The sequence below is a fragment of the Phragmites australis genome, chromosome 22 (assembly GCF_958298935.1).
Source record: "Phragmites australis chromosome 22, lpPhrAust1.1, whole genome shotgun sequence".
Lineage (NCBI taxonomy): Eukaryota > Viridiplantae > Streptophyta > Magnoliopsida > Poales > Poaceae > Phragmites > Phragmites australis.
The window spans coordinates 4,488,775-4,504,174 of record NC_084942.1 but is presented as its reverse complement, the minus strand read 5'-3'; the positions used below and the strand labels follow the sequence as shown (position 1 = coordinate 4,504,174).

At 44.5% G+C, this 15,400-nt stretch overlaps 2 protein-coding genes across 11 annotated transcripts; both read left to right on the top strand.

Annotated features, from left to right (window-relative positions):
• The first annotated feature begins 344 nt into the window (after nucleotides 1–344).
• LOC133905273 (uncharacterized) lies at nucleotides 345–2,598 on the top strand. Its single transcript, XM_062347028.1, has 2 exons — nucleotides 345–642; nucleotides 1,364–2,598. Exons 1-2 carry the CDS (start codon nucleotides 529–531, stop codon nucleotides 2,588–2,590), a joined length of 1,341 nt encoding a protein of 446 aa, XP_062203012.1. The 5' UTR covers nucleotides 345–528; the 3' UTR covers nucleotides 2,591–2,598.
• A 345-nt stretch (nucleotides 2,599–2,943) lies between these two features.
• Nucleotides 2,944–14,874, top strand: LOC133905272 (uncharacterized). 10 transcript variants are annotated; one of them, XM_062347024.1, is made up of 19 exons: nucleotides 2,944–3,073; nucleotides 4,509–7,617; nucleotides 7,725–7,826; nucleotides 8,111–8,293; nucleotides 8,543–8,743; nucleotides 9,125–9,556; nucleotides 9,636–9,833; nucleotides 9,911–9,967; nucleotides 10,062–10,436; nucleotides 10,585–10,666; nucleotides 10,760–10,866; nucleotides 11,042–11,428; nucleotides 11,521–12,264; nucleotides 12,357–12,728; nucleotides 12,845–12,926; nucleotides 13,012–13,118; nucleotides 13,442–13,828; nucleotides 14,161–14,212; nucleotides 14,322–14,874. In XM_062347024.1, exons 1-19 carry the CDS (start codon nucleotides 3,065–3,067, stop codon nucleotides 14,590–14,592), a joined length of 7,257 nt encoding a protein of 2,418 aa, XP_062203008.1. In that variant the 5' UTR covers nucleotides 2,944–3,064; the 3' UTR covers nucleotides 14,593–14,874. The 10 variants fall into 10 exon arrangements, with proteins under 10 accessions (XP_062203008.1, XP_062203011.1, XP_062203003.1 ...); XM_062347019.1 differs by lacking the exon at nucleotides 2,944–3,073 and adding an exon at nucleotides 4,034–4,332 and having other exon boundaries at nucleotides 13,445–13,828; XM_062347021.1 differs by lacking the exon at nucleotides 2,944–3,073 and adding an exon at nucleotides 4,035–4,332 and having other exon boundaries at nucleotides 8,111–8,248.
• Nucleotides 14,875–15,400: the final 526 nt, after the last annotated feature.

The following is a 15,400-nucleotide window of genomic DNA, read 5'->3' as shown; positions in this document are numbered from 1 at the left end:
GAGGCAACAAATGACTGACGCGACGCAAAGTTGATTGACGTGACGTGGAGAAATGACGGTGGCCGGCGCAATTCGGCAACTGAGGTGCCGAATACGGCCCACAGTGCTGTATTCGGCACCTCAGTTGCCGAATACAGTGTCGTATTCGGCACCTTAGTTGCCGAATTTCGTGGGCCCTACGTGTTTTTGGAATTTGAGTTACCGCAAACCACGTTTCGGAATTTAAGTTACCGAATACGAGTGCTAGATTTACAAATACGTCGACATGGTATCTAATTTTGCAAATATGGTCGCGTATATTATGTAAATTCCCAAATTCGCCTACCATGCCAAACTCGGTCGAACTCGGTTTGTCGACAGCCTAGTCTCCACGCCCACTACATCAATTCCCCAACGTCCCCCCACACCGAAAGCCATCGATCGAGCAGTACGAGCCCCACGCCACCTCGTCGGCTCCGACGCCGTCCTCCCCCTCCGGTGGTCCGGGAGCGCGGGACCGGATCTCCGGTGGGACGGTGTGGGTGTGGGATGGACTTCGCGAAGATGAAGCGGCGGGAGCTGCAGGCGCTCTGCGGGCAGCACGGCCTCGCCGCACGCGGCTCCAACGCCGACCTCGCCGCCAGCCTCGCGGGCGCGCTCTCGGTACGGACGCACACGCACGTCCCCCAAAAGCCCTTCGCTAGTCTTGCCGCGTAGCCAACCACGCAACCCCCGCGCCGCCGCCAAGTGCTTGCGGAAATGCTCCACCGGGCTATTCGCCCGGGGTGCCGTCCGCCGCGTCTACATGAGTGCACGGGTCGTGATGTTTTCGTGGAAATCCTTGTATTGAAGTGTCGCGTATTGTTTGGACGGGAGTGTCCTAACATGGCTGACGCCAAAAGATCGACTGCCCATGGCAGAAAGCTTAAGATTTCCTCATCTTGTGAATCTACAAAACTCAAGCTATTTTCTTGAAGTGTCACTTACTGTTTAAATAAAGTCATGAACTATATCGTATTCTTTAGTCGCCATCTGTATGCACAATTCGTTGCCTACCAAAGAACAATAAAAAGATGCTGCTGGTAGCTCACAAACCTGAAGTGTGCATTTTCTTTTTCTTTCCCTTTTCTCTTTATCAACATGTGCTCTACAATTCCGGGTACTAGATCAAGAACCATCGGAGAATCACCAAACCGTGGCAACTTGCGCAATCGTGCATGATGCTAAGAAGAAATCGACCAACTTGCAAGTTTGCTTCTACGTTCTTAAACGCCACCCTGAAGAGGAACCAAAACCTTACAGATATAGTAAGCAACCACAACAAATAGAGTAGTGCTTTCTGTACTGATCCTCCTGTTGTTTTTGGGTTTGCTTGTCTTTGCAGGGGGGTGCTTCTGCTGTGGAGAAGATGGTTGAGGTGGTGGTGGGGAAAGGGTGCTTGAAGCAGCCGAGGGGCAGCAGTTCCGGTGCGGCCAAGAAGGTGACCTTTGTGTTGGAGGAAAAGGAGGAGGCTGGGGAGGCACTTCTTGCTTCAGCAGTAAGCGGAAGGGGCCGTGGGTGGAAGCGTGTTGAAATTGGTGGTGATTCTGCTGATGAAGGTGTTGCTGGAGAGGTGTATGCAGATGCCCGAGTGACGTGGTCCAGGACAAACACGGTGAATTTGCATGCTGACAGTCACAATAATCTTGCTGATGCTGAGGAAGACAGGGAGGTGGTAGGTGCAGCTGTTGATAGGAAGCAGAAGCGGAAGACCCAGGAGAATGCTAAGGGTATTGCTGCCAATGCTCAGGCTGGACTTTCTCATAGAAACATGAGGAAGTCAGGCTTGTCTGCAGCTGCTGACACTCATAGAGTTGAAAGTCGGAATAATCCTGCTGAGGCTGAGGAAGAAGGGGAGGTGATTGGAGAAGTTGGTCATACGAAGCGGAAGCGGAAGATAATAGGGAAGCGCAATGCCGGGGAGACACTTCCTGTTGCAGCAGTAAGTGGAAGGGGCAATCGGCGTAAGCGCACTGAAGAACGTGGTGGTGATTCTTCTGCTGAAGGTGCTGCTGGAGAGGTGGGTGCAGATGCCCGAGTGACACGGTCCAAGAGGAATGCGCTGAGTTTGAGTGCTGATGGTGGAGTTGAAAGCCGGAATATTCCTGCTGAGGCTGAGGAAGAAGGGGAAGTGGTAAAAGAAGCTATTGATAGTAAGCGGAAGCGAATGACCCGGGGGAATGCTGAGGATATTTCTGCCGATGCTCATGCTGGAATTTCTTGTACAAGCACGAGGTGTTCAAGCTTGTCTGCAGATGCTGTTCTGTTGTGTCCTGTTGTTGAGAAGAAAAGAGAGAGGAAGAAGGCAGGAGATTCTAAGGATGAATTGGGTGCTGATGAGAAGGCTGCTGAAGCTCAAGGTTTGGCCACTGCAGCATTACCTGTTATTGTTGAAAGTAAGAGAAGTCGGAGGAAGGAAGAAGATTGCGAGCCTGCTGTGCAGGAGTCGGCTAAGGTAGAAGTATCTGGTAGGGTCACAAGATCTTGCTCAGTAAATGCTGCTGCAACGTTTCCCGTTGTCGTTGAGACCAAGAGGAAGTGGAAGACTGAAGATGTGCACCTGGATAGGTAGACGACTACAGTTTCATTGTCGGATGTTCCTAGAAATGATGCTCCTGTTAACAGGTCACTGAGGAATAGAGCTGTTCAGATTAGTAACTCTGTGCTGGAGGAAACTCACGTTGGCAAGAAGCTGGAAAAGAAGAGGCAGCCCAGTGGGCCAGCTATTCGCAGGCATCAACAGTTTGCATCTTCTGTAGAGGAAGACAAACAAGTTGCTGCTCCTTGTAAGTGTTCCCCACTGCATGAAAACGTTAGAGGTGAGGAGTTTCAAATTGCTAAGGGCGAAGATGTGGGGAAGCAACCAGCTGTAAGAGTACCTGTAAGGCGATCAACACGCAATTGTGTGGTGGCAGGTCAAACGTGAGGCGGGCGATCTCGCGGTGTATGCATGAGCTCGACCTCCCAGAACTGGAGGCGGTGTGGATTTTTGTTAGCTTAACCAGGATCTTGCTCCTGCAAGATTTACAGGTCCATCGCATCTCGGATGCCACCGGTGCGCTGACTCCCTCTCTGAAATTTTTTGTGCCTGCTCTCAGAAAAACTTATATCTGAAAGTGAGGTTGGAATAGTACATTGCAGTTTTTCCTTAGCCACAGGAGAAAGCAGTACTTTTGCTTTTAGTGGTGGAACTCTAACATAGCGCTTAATCATGTAACCAAGTGTGCTTATATGCTCATAATTAATATTAACCGTGGTAGTTACTTACTTGATTTCACAACAATACAATCTTTACAACTCGAATCTCGTTGAGAAATTTAGGTTTATGCTACTGTGTTAATTGCAGTTTCTGCTTTTGTCATTGCTATTGTAAATATTTAGTTATGACTTTGATTTCAAAACTTGGCTCATGCCATTAGTTTCAAAACTTATTAGGCTTATATCACTAGTTGGATCGAACCAGTGATATAAACCGAACCAGTGATATAAACCGAACAAATCTTTTGTCCAAACGCCCCAATTACTAGCATGGGTCTAAGAATTTTTCTGAAACAGTGACATTAACCTAATATAATTGAAAAAGCAATGGCAAGAACTAAAACGGCAATCGCATCAGTGGCATAAAGCTAAATTTTCCAATTTTGATGGTTCCCAAATAAATTCATATATAAAATAGCGTTAAAAAGTTGGGGCTCCTGCACTGGGCGGGAAGCTCCAAAATGGTAAAATTCAAAACCCGTCTCCTCCCGCAGCAAGCCTCCGCCTCGCTCCTCACTGCCACCCGGGCCCCCGCCTCCTGGCCCCACTGTCAGTGTCCGAAGCACCTCCCAAGGAGCTCGTGCTCGCGGTACCCGCTCCGGTCCCCCACCCCACCCGAGGCGCCCGCGCCCACCGGCCACGTGACGTACAAAACCGTGACGTCTTTACTGACATGTGGGGTCCCCTGATAATTGGCCCACATGTCAGCGGTCACGTCGCGGTGCAGTTACGTATCTCTTCCCGCCCACCTACCATCACCATCCGACCGCATTCCCCAACGCTCCATCCGACAAGCCGAAGCCGAACCGGGCCAGTTCGTCGCGTCGGCGTCGGCGTCGGCGTCGTCCTCCAAAAATTTCGAGAGGACGAGACCGTAATCCGTACCCAAGCCGCCGACGAGATGACCGGGTCGTGGTGATCCTCGACGGGTGGGGTGCGGCGATGGATTTCGCGGCGATGAAGCGGCGGGGCCTGCAGGCGCTCTGCAAGCGGCACGGCCTCCCGGCCGGCGGTTCCAACGCCGACCTCGCCGCCCGGCTGGCCGCCGCGCTCCCGGTAACGGCCTCGCTTGTCTCTCCGCTCGGTAGGCAGCCACGCACTCCGCGCCGCCCGCCGGCCAAGTGCTCGCGGAAATGCTCCGCGTCGTGGACTTTCGCACAAAAAAAGGTGTTTCGTGGAAATGGTTGGGGTACTGTTTCTTCTGATGTTTTTGGGCTTGCTTGCTTTTGCAGGGGGCCGCTGGTGCGGTGGAAGAGGTGGTGGCGAGGAAGGGATGTCTGAAGCGCTCGGACGGCGGCAGCGATTCTGGAGAGGCGAAGGAGGTGACTTTTGCGTTGGAGGAAGAGGCGGAGGCGAGGGGGAGGAGACGGAGGTCTCTTGTTATCTGTTCGCCGGTTGTTGTTGCCAAAACAAGGGGGAGGGGCAAGACTACGGAGACGCTTCCTTCTGGCAGCCCTGCTGCTGAAGTGAGCGGGAGGGGCCAGCGTCAGCGGAGGCGTGCTGAAGTTGGTGGTGGTTCTGCTGCTGAGGACGGTGTTGCTGCAGAGGCGGGTGCAGGTGCCCCAGTGAGGTGGTCCAGGAAGAATTTGGTGAATTTGAGTGCTGCCGAGCCTGACGAAGTAGGAGAAGCTGTTGCTATTGATAGGAAGCGTAAGCGGAAGAGCCAGGAGCAAGCTGAGAATATTCCTGTCAGTGCTCAGGATGGAGTTTCTTGTAGAATCACGAGGAGGTCAAGCTTGTCGGCGGCCGCTGTTCTGTTGCCTCCTGCTGTTGGGAAGAAGAGAGGGAGGAGGAAGGCTGAGGAGCAGGTTGCTGAGGCTCAAGATTTGGCTGCAGCAGCGTCATCTGCTATTGTTGAAAATAAGAGAAGTGGGAGGAAGGGGGAAGACTGTGAGCCTGCTGTGCAGAAGTCTGCTAAGGTGGAAGCATCTGGTAGGAGCACAAGATCTCGCTCACTAGCAGCTTCTGCGATGTCAACCGATGTTGCTGAGAACAAGAGGAGGAAGACAGAAGATGTGCAACCAGATGTAGAGCTGCCTAGAAATGATGCTCCTGTTACCAGGGCATTGAGGAATAGACTTGTTCAGGTTAACAGTACTGTGATGGAGGAAACTCACGTTGGCAAGAAGCTGGAAAACAAGAGGCAGCCCAGTAGACCTGCAACTCGTAGACATCAACAGCTTGCATCTTTTGTAGAGGAAGAAGATCAAGAAGAACTTGCTGCTCCGAGGAAGTGCCCCCCACTGAGGCGATCAGGGAGAAACAATTCTGAGGCCAGTAATGCAAATTCAGAAACCAACAAATCGAGTAGTGCACCAGTGGAGGCCAAAGACTTGAACATAGCTCGGCCGGTGACAAGCCATAATGCTAAGGGTGAATATGTGGAGAAGCAACCAGCAGTTAAAGAACCTGTTAGGCGATCAACTCGTAAATCTGTTGTCTCAGCTATGCTTGAGAAAGAGGAAAAGGATCTAATTGCAGAAAAGTGCCCTGAAGCACATGTTAGGAGACCGAAGAGGAAATCTGTTCTGCCGGTTAAAGATATCAAAGGTGTTGGTGGAGAGATTCAGAATGCTAAGGGTGAAGATGTGGAGAAGCAACAAACAGTTAAAAAACCTGTTAGGCGATCAGCTCGTAAATCTGTTGTCTCAGCTATGCTTGAGAAAGAGGAGAAGGATCTCATTGCAGAAAAGAACCTGGAAGCACATGTTAGGAGATCAATGCCGAAATCTGTTGTGCTTGTTAAAGATATTAAAGGTGTTGGTGAAGAGATTCAGAATTCTAAGGGTGAAGATGTGGATAAGCAATTAGTTGTGAAGCGACCTGTCAGGCGCTCATCACGTAAATCTGTTCCGCCAGATACGCTTGAGAATGAGAGTGGGTTTCTAGTTGAAGAAATGAATGCTGAGGCACATGTTAGGAGATCATTGCGGAAATCTGTTCTTCCTAATATGCTTAATGAGGAGAACCAGGGTCACAGCAAAATGGCCAGAAATGAGGACTGTCAAAGTGGTAAGGGTGGAGATGAGGAGAAGCAACTAAAAGTAAAGGAACCTGTTAGGCAATCAAGGCGATCTGTTGCCACAGTGGTGTTTGAGAAAGAGAATAAGGGTCTTCATGTGGAAAAGAAGTCAGAAATTCATATGAGGAGATCAGCACGTAAATCCGTTTCTCTTAATGCGGTTAAGAAGGGGAACAGAGATCACACTGAAATGGTTGGAAGGGAACAGTCAGGACTTAGAACAAGGAACCTGAAAGCAAGAGTTCAACTTACAGAACGTGCTGTGGCTGTGGCTACATCTGAAAACAAATTGCAGATAGAAGTGGCTGTGCAGAACAATCAAGGTCTACATCGGTCAACATGCAAATCTTCAAATCATAATTTATCTGATGATAACAAAGCACATCCTGGTCCGAATAAGTATATATCATGTGAAAGAGTTGGTGAAGAGGGCTTGAAATTGAGAAAACGCAGAAGGTCTTCAATGGAAATATCATCTCCAGCCAATGATTCCTGGAATGCAGAGGATTTTGGTGGGCAGAAATTCAGGAAGCAGCAGAACACACAAATTCCAAATGAAAAGGATAGCACAGGGATTAACCATGAGAAGCCGCTGAGATCACAGCATGCATCAAATTCCACAACTTCAAAGGGAAGGCCTGCAAAGAGGAGAACAATTGTTCCAGAAGAAGTTATGTCTGTGGAGGAGGCAAAATCTGATGACATGGTTATCAGGGAAGCAGCACATGATGGAGATAAAGTTACTCATGAATATAGTAAGGAGTCTAGTAGCAGAGTTCAAGAAATTTGTCAGGTTAATGCCACAAGAGAAGAGTTCTCTTCCGGTCCATTGCTTGTAACACTCCCTGAAGAGACTTGCATAGTGCAGAGTGTACATAAGGTGATACCTGGGTCAGAATCTGGTGATGTGGACAAATGGTGTCAAAATTCAGAAACTTACCACTCGTGTGCAACAGAAAATTCAGATAAGTGTAAACAAGTTCAGGAACTCTCTGACATTCAAACTGACGATAGCCATTTATCTGAAACAAGAATTGGGGAGTTGGATCAGACTTCAAGCATCGCAGAACTAGTCCCACACACTGGTATTGTCTCAGAGAACAAAACATTGATGGATGAAGGTGATGTTAACTTGGCTGCTAAGAGCATGCGAATTGTGAATGCTGGTTCCTATGAAGTTGGTTTGGAGGCTTTAAATAAATCGGTTGGTATTGTACAAGAAATTAGATCGACCACAGATGTATTCATTTTGGAGGCTGAAGCTCCTATAGATGAGGGTTATACTGTTAATGCTGATACAGTAAAACAATCGGATGAAGGTACCTTTTTGTTCTTTTTCTTGACTTATTTTAGCACAGATGGTTTGTATGTAAGAAATTCTAATGAGGCTCCTCTTCTCCTGTTTCAATGCCTGTTGGTGCTGCAGAAGTTGCTTCACCAATTTTGTCTTGCTGTGATGACACCACTGTAACGGTCGTGGAACCTCAATTTTCCTGTCAAAAAGATAGTCAAGATGTGAGCACAGATGGTAATTCATGCGTCCTCAATTTTTTTAAATTTGTATAATTTAGCTACTGTTATCCCTGTTAATTGTTAATTTATTACCTATGTTGCCAAATTTATAGGCTTTTGCAAGGTTCATTTTATCAGTTGTAGCCAAGCATCATTACAATTATAATCTATCGATCTTCTTTGTATGCTCAAAAGCTGGCATATAACTACTTCACTGATTTTCTAAAGTTGTAATTACCTTTGGGCATTACCATCTTGTCAATATACTGAAGGCGACCCTGGTCCTTGCAAAACTTCCAGATGTTTTGCCAATTTATTTCAATGTTGGAGATCGTGAAGAGCAAAGCCCTGTAGCTGGGCAAGGGAGAGTTGGTAGGGAAGCAAATACAAGTGAGTTTGGCGAAAAGAACCTATCTGATGTCAGCCTCCACACCAAAGGTCTGCAACATGATATTAATATACTAGCTAAAGAGAATGGTAAAGGTACAATTGCATCAATACCGTATCCATAACTAGTTACTGATTTGGAAGATAATATGTTTTGTTTATCAATCTGTTGAAGATCCGAGTTCACCTATGTCAATAGGTCGGTACTTGTATTTTCAAATTTGTTGGAAGCTCAAAAACTGGCATATAATTTCTTCACTGAGTTTTTAAATGTGTCCTTAGCTTTGGTCATTACAATTGTTGCATGATTGTCAATATACTGAAGCAAGCTTGCAAAATCTCTAGGCGTTGTTCCAATCGATTTCACTATTAAAGAGCATGAAGAACGATACCCAGTGAGCTCTGTAGCTGATGAAAAGAGAGTAAGCGGGGAAGCAAATGCAAGTGAATCAGCCGGAAAAACCCTAGCTGGCACCATGTCGACTGGTCTCCACACCAAAGGTCTGCAACATGATTGTGATGTACTAACTAAAGAGACTGGGAAAGGTAAGATCGCCTCAATCCTGGGTCCACAGCTTGTTACTGATCTGGGAGATGATGATGGAAGTTGCAGCATCCTTACTGTGCTTTATTTACCAATTTGTTAAACATGCTTGGTTCACCTATGTCAAAGCAATGCTACTTGTATTTTTAATCATTTGTTTTTAGTAGGCTTTCCATTTTGGCTGTTCCCAACTTCTAGTCCTGTAGTCCATTATCTTTTGTTCTTCAATAATTATTCTGACCTATTTTCTTTTCTATTTCGAACACAGCCTCTTGTTCGTATCATTCTTATGTAAATCCTCACCAATGCATTTGCCCTACTGACTTTGACAAATTTGGCTAATGACCTTTGCCTTTTTCTAATACTATATTGTTATTGAACAGCTTCTGAACCTGCTCTACCTATATCAGACAGTAAACAAGAAGTTCACAGTGATGCAATTGCTGAACAAAGCATCCCAGATGCTGATATTGGGAATTGTCTCAGCAAGGGTAGCAAAGGGAACCCTCTTTCGACAAGTCTGCACTCAGAAGGTGCTGCTGACGACATTATTCTTCCAGTACTGAATGCTGCTAAGGGATGCTTATCAGATGGAAGACATTCTTCATTTGGTCTTAAGTTTCTATTTGCAGAAGAATGCAAAGAAAGCTATTCCAGAAATGATAAAAATACTGACTGTGGAAACAAACCTAGTGCTAGCGTAACTCCTAGTTTCTATGTGGGATCAGATTGTGGTCTGGAAGATGAGGATGTGCAACCTATTGTATATGATGCTGATAAGAAACTTGATGCGGATCAGGGTGGTGCACAAGAAGGTATGAATCCTTCATAAGATTTTCAGATATTAACTGGTTACCTATATTTTCTTTTAATGTACCCTTTCCCTTTGTGCAGAAGTTGTTGCTGAGGAGATAAGTAATGATGAGCATGTTGCTGCCAAAATTGACCTAAAAACAAAATTAAATGATGAAATTGTCGCTCTTTATATGGAATCAGATTGTACCCTTGCTGAAAAGAACATGAGGCTTGTTGCAGATAATCCTGATGGTGAACAAACTATGGTTCAGGTCCAGCAGGGTGATGTACAAGAAGGTAAGCATCCATTGTATGATATCTTTATATGGAATCAGATTGTAGCCTTGCTGAAAAGAACATGAGGCTTGTCGCAGATAATCCTGATGGTGAACAAACTACAGTTCAGGTCCAGCAGGGTGATGTACAAGAAGGTAAGCATCCATTGTATGATATCTGGATAGTGAGTGGTTCAGTTGTACTAGTAAGTTAAATGTTGTTTGAGAGTCATGCATAAATATGTGTCAGGTACCCTTGAGAAGCCTTCACTATGTTTAGCAACGCGAGAATGTAAGCATGAATGTGGTTTACCTAAGGAAGCAGTACTGCACTCAGTGAAGAACAAGGGATGCTCATCAAGTGGAGAACAATCACCATTTGGTCTACAGTCCCTGTTCTCGCAGGAAAGCATAGAAGAATCTGTGGAATATGGTGCTCTTGCTTCTGCAACAGCTCATATTGAAAATGGAGTTGATGAATTAAAAGATTGCCATGTGACGTGTGCACTCGAAAAAACTCCTGTGTCAGAACCTATTTCACACCATGACACTCATGAAGGTAGTTGTTTAGTTTCTAAAGATGATGATTGTATGTATACAACCCAGCAAGATAATGGAATAGAAGGTATAGAATATCACATTCGGACATTCCTATTCTTCTTCTATTGATTTTTCCCCCTTCATAATTTCCTTGCATTCTTGCAACCTATAGGTTGTGAGGTATATTTTGTCATTTGAATGGTACCCGTAAGAACTGTACAATTCTTTTTTAGGTTTACCGAATGCTAGCCAGGCCAACGAACAGGTTTCATCTAGTCTGTCAGTTTTATTGGTGGATGTAAATCACATAAAGGAGTAAGCATATTTTTTCGTGGTACCACTAAAAGTTCATATGTTATGGAAATGGCATGTGTTTGATCATTTTAAGATGCGAAATCCAATTTGTAGGGTGATTACTTCTGAGGAAGTGGTCTGTAAGGGCGAAGGAAGTATGAAGGTTGTCCATTCTGAAGACCTTAATGCTTCATGTGAAAAATCAGATGTCAATGGAACGGGTACATCCTTTCTTGATTCTACGATTCAGTTAATCTTAATTAGGAAAATAAATATTTTTCAGATCTTTGTTCTTTCAACAGGAATTTAGTGGTCTCTCGTCAGACTAAAAGCATGCTCACTTGCTCAGATATCTGTTAAGTATTGACAGTCTTTTTTTTCCATAACCTACTGCAGCTGATAACGCTTATGGTATTAGTGACGCTGTATTGAGCAGCTCACTGCATGCTCCTGCCAATTACATTGGTGATGTACGTTTGGGTTCTACCCTGGCTCAGTTAGAATCAACTGATTTCTTGGATGAAACGATTGGGTGTTCCAATACTGAAGTGCTGCATCAGGGTCATAGAGGCCAATGCAATGTGGACAGAGAAGAGCAAGTTCCTTCCGGACCCTGCACCGCCACTGCCAAATACATAGAAAGTGGAGTGGTGCTGCTCCCAGCTGAAGAAAGATCAGATTTGCAAGATGGGCAGCTTAACTTCAAGCTGGAGGGCACAAAAGAAGTGGAATCTGGTGCAACAAGGTCCACTACGTGTGGGGAGATTTTTTTTTCTAGAGTAGGTCAGTAACTTGGTATTATTTGCAAAAACTGAAATTTCCTTCCTGTACCATTGCTTTTCTATTAATGCGTATTTGTTCAAATGATGTGCCAGGTACTACCAGAAATCCTTCATTTAGTTTAGCAATTCCTGATTATAAACATGAAGGTGCTTTGTCTGAGGAAGCAATGCGCACAATGAATAATTATGCTGGAACACGCTCATCAAATCCCAGAGAATTACTCATGGAGCTGCAGTCCCTATTTTCAAAGGAAAACATCAAAGAATCCGATCAACATGATGGTCTTGCATTCCCAAGTGCTGAAAGCAGAGGAGATGAATCAACCAATGCTGAACAACGGGTTTACGTACATTTGGGTTCTAAACTGTCTCAGTTAGAATCAACTGATCTCTTGGATGAACCAATTGGGTGTTCCAGTAATGAAGTGCTGCATCAGGGTTATAAAGACCGATGCAATGAGGATAGGGAAGAGCAAGTTGCTTCTGGACCCTGCACAGATGATATTATGGAGGTTGCCACTGCCAAATACATAGAAAGTGGAGTGGTGCTGCTCCCAGCTGAAGAAAGATCAAATTTGAAAGATGGACAGCTTAGCTCCAAGCTGGAGGGCGAAAGAGTTATGGAAGCTGGCCTTAACTGTAATGAGGATGTTAGTAACACTTCTGACAATGGATCTGTTACGGGCATTGTTGGTAAAAGCACCCCATCTGGTTCCGGTTTACCAAAAGATTCTACGGATCATTACCAGCGACAAGAGCTTTTAGATGGCTTCTCAGTGGAAACATCTCTTGAAGGGTCTGCCATGTTTGGGGAGAAAATTGTTTCTAATGTAGGAGGTCAGTAATTTGGTATGATTTATAAACCCTGAAGTTGCCTTCTTTTACTATTGCTTTTCAATTATTACTTATTTGTTCAAATGATGTGCCAGGTACTATTGGGAATCCTTCATTAAGTTTAGCAGCTCCTGATTATAAACATGAATGTGCTTTGTCTGAGGAAGCAGCGCGCACAATGAAGAATTATGCTGGAACATGCTCATCAAATCCCAGACAATTACTCATGGAGCTTCAGTCTCCATTCTCAACGGAAAGAATCGAAGAGTCCGATCCACATGATGGTCTTGCATTCCCAAGTGCTGCAAGCGGAGGAGATGAATCTACCATTTGCCATGTTGAAAAACCGGTTGACCCATTTGTTTCTTCAGAACCTGATACATATGAAGGCCCGCGTCAATATCTCAGCAGAGATGAAGAAAAAGAGGGTTGCATGCTTGTTTCCCTGCAAGATAATGAACAAGAAGGTATATCTTTATACGTGCAATTAACTTCTCATTTTGTTTGAAACTCTTCTGCTGTACAATACCATTTTGTTTAATCTTCCCACATAGAAAGAGCTGAATGATACTGTATTACTTAGGATTGGTGAAGTCCAGCCACATGAAAGATTGGGTTACATCAGCCCAGTTTGATTTGTCAGAGGATGCACATCATATTGAAAGGTAATTTTGTTTTGGATTTAAACTACATATGTGATGAACGTGGTCACTCCTTTAGTCCTTTAATCATGCAATCACTAAACCACAGGAATATTATTGCTGAGGAAGTGCTTTGCGAGGAGAAAGAGAAAACAAAGTCTATGCCTACTTCAGATAGTGTTATCCGCCGTGAAAAATCCTACTCCCATGGATATGGTAAGCCTCAACTTGATTGCTCTTGCTTTTTCATATTTAGTTATGCTCAGTGAGGGAAAGATGCTTTGTTGATATCTGCATTGTTTAATCCAGATGTAATTTGTGTCTTTAGCTTTTCATACTGCTGTAGCATGTTTCTGTTTCAATCTGTTTAGACTAATCCATACATCTCATTGCAGCTGAGCATGCTTCTTGTGCTAGTGAAACTCACTTTTGCAGTTCGCAGAAAACATCTATTTTTGATGGACTGCATTTGTGTCCTAGTTCTTCACAATTAGAATCACTGGATGTTTTGGATAATGATATCCCGTATTTCAACACAGGAGTTCTCCATCAGCATCATAAAGAGGAATACCATGAACACAATGAAGATCAAGTCACTTCAGGCATCCATGCTATGTCTAAAGCTGTGCCAATCAAAGTATTAGAAAGTGGGATAGCACTGGCCAAAGGTGTATCAACGTCAGCACTGCCAGATGAGCAGCTTAATCCTGAGCTGGAGGGCGGTAAAGTTGAGAAACACAGCTCTAGCTGTGAGAAAGATACTAGTACTATTCTTGGTACTGGATCTGTGATGAACAAGACAACCCTTTTGCCCGACGACAGTCATACTGCTTATTTCCAGGAACAGGAAATACCAAATGACTTATCTGCATTTAAATCTGCTGAAGAATCTGCAATTTGTCTGGATGGGAGTGTTTTTGGATCAGGTTATTATTTCTCATGACATCTTTGGATATTTTTTGACACAGTTTTTTTTTTTAATTCCTTGGACATCGACACAATCCCCAAAACGCAGATTTGAGTACTAATTTATATTGTAATATATTTATTAAGCATAGCAAAATTATAATACTACGAAAGTACTTTGAGACAAAGATGTTCATATAATCAAATGTTCAAACCCAATATATTAAAATACATTGATGACCAAACTTTGAATTGGTTGACTACATGCAATCCAAAACAACACTTATTTGTGATTGGAGGGAGTAATCGGTTTCATTTGTGTATTGCTTCATGATCCATTCTCTTATGTTAGGAATTTGTCAATCTAGCGTCCAGAAGGATATAGATGAAATCAACCCCAAGCTGTAGGTATTATGTTTTTACTGACTTGTTCACGTTATTTTACATTATGCCTTCTTTAATTTCTCACTATAGTATTTGTCAGTGCTTCATAACTCCATTTTTTTGCATTAGGAATCTCTCAAGGCAGCAGGCGAAGGGTATAGATGAAATCAGTACTAAGGTGCAGAGTTTCAAAGTTTCCAGCACAGTAAAAGGAAGCTACATTGCCATGAGTGCCCCTCGTCAGCAAGGGGACAACTTGAGCCAATCTGCAATTGCCTGGCTCAGGAACAGGGAGAACACACCTGCTGTTAAAGTGGACCATCCTCTCAAGCCGAAGCCCGATAGCTCAGTTGTGAAGGACTCATCAAGACGAGCGTTGCAGCCCATCAGTAGGTCCTAGTCTTTTGTTGGTATTTTTCGTTTCCGTTCATCATTTGGTGGTTGTTTTTGTTGTTGTTATTCAACCTTTGGTTGAAGGTCACGTGTGCATCTGACGGAAAACAATTCGTGTATTTGTGCAGTGTGTAGTGGCGATGCATTTGTTATGGTTAGTATTTAACATAGTGTGCCCATGGTAGTATCAAGGAACTGGCACAGTTGTGCGAATGGTTAACCGGGTGCTGACTTTGCTTTGTAATTCATGTAGCACGAACAGATTGTTAATATACATGCGTTTGTTAAATGACCAAATCTTTTGCAAAGACTGAGGGAATGTGTGTTTTCAGGATTGCAATCGCGTTTTTTTCATTTGTATCGCTGAGTTCAGCACCTGTTATTTTTTTGGCAAATCGGTTTGATTTGAAGAAACATGCTGTTCCATGCCGCCCACTTATGATTCAGTTCACTGCGCGACTACTCCATCGACCACACACACCGACTGATCGACCCTCCTACATCGCAGTTGCACCATCTTAGCTTCATCACAAGTTCACAGCACACACTCAATATATCGAAGCAATGGCCGTTTTCTTGCTGGTCCTCGTCCTCGCCTTCACCCCTCCTGCAGTCGCCATTGTCCCCAGCACCGGTACCCGTCCACAGCTTCTCCGTCTCCCTCGACGGTAACCTTTTGGTTGACAACGGAAATTCATTGTTCCAAATACTCTGGTTACTTTGTTGCAGGGGCGAACATATGACTAAAATGAGGAGGGTTCAGATAAGTATAGCAACATTTCTAATTTCAGAACAATATGATTAAGGGACTGTCT

Coding starts and splice junctions, on each gene's coding strand:
- LOC133905273 (XM_062347028.1), top strand. CDS start 529: ATGGACTTCGCGAAGATGAAGCGGCGGGAGCTGCAGGCGCTCTGCGGG. Junction 643..1,363: donor GCCTCGCGGGCGCGCTCTCG/GTACGGACGCAC, acceptor TTGTCTTTGCAG/GGGGGTGCTTCTGCTGTGGA.
- LOC133905272 (XM_062347018.1), top strand. CDS start 4,219: ATGGATTTCGCGGCGATGAAGCGGCGGGGCCTGCAGGCGCTCTGCAAG. Junction 9,557..9,635: donor TCAGGGTGGTGCACAAGAAG/GTATGAATCCTT, acceptor CCCTTTGTGCAG/AAGTTGTTGCTGAGGAGATA. Junction 12,265..12,356: donor AATTGTTTCTAATGTAGGAG/GTCAGTAATTTG, acceptor ATGATGTGCCAG/GTACTATTGGGAATCCTTCA.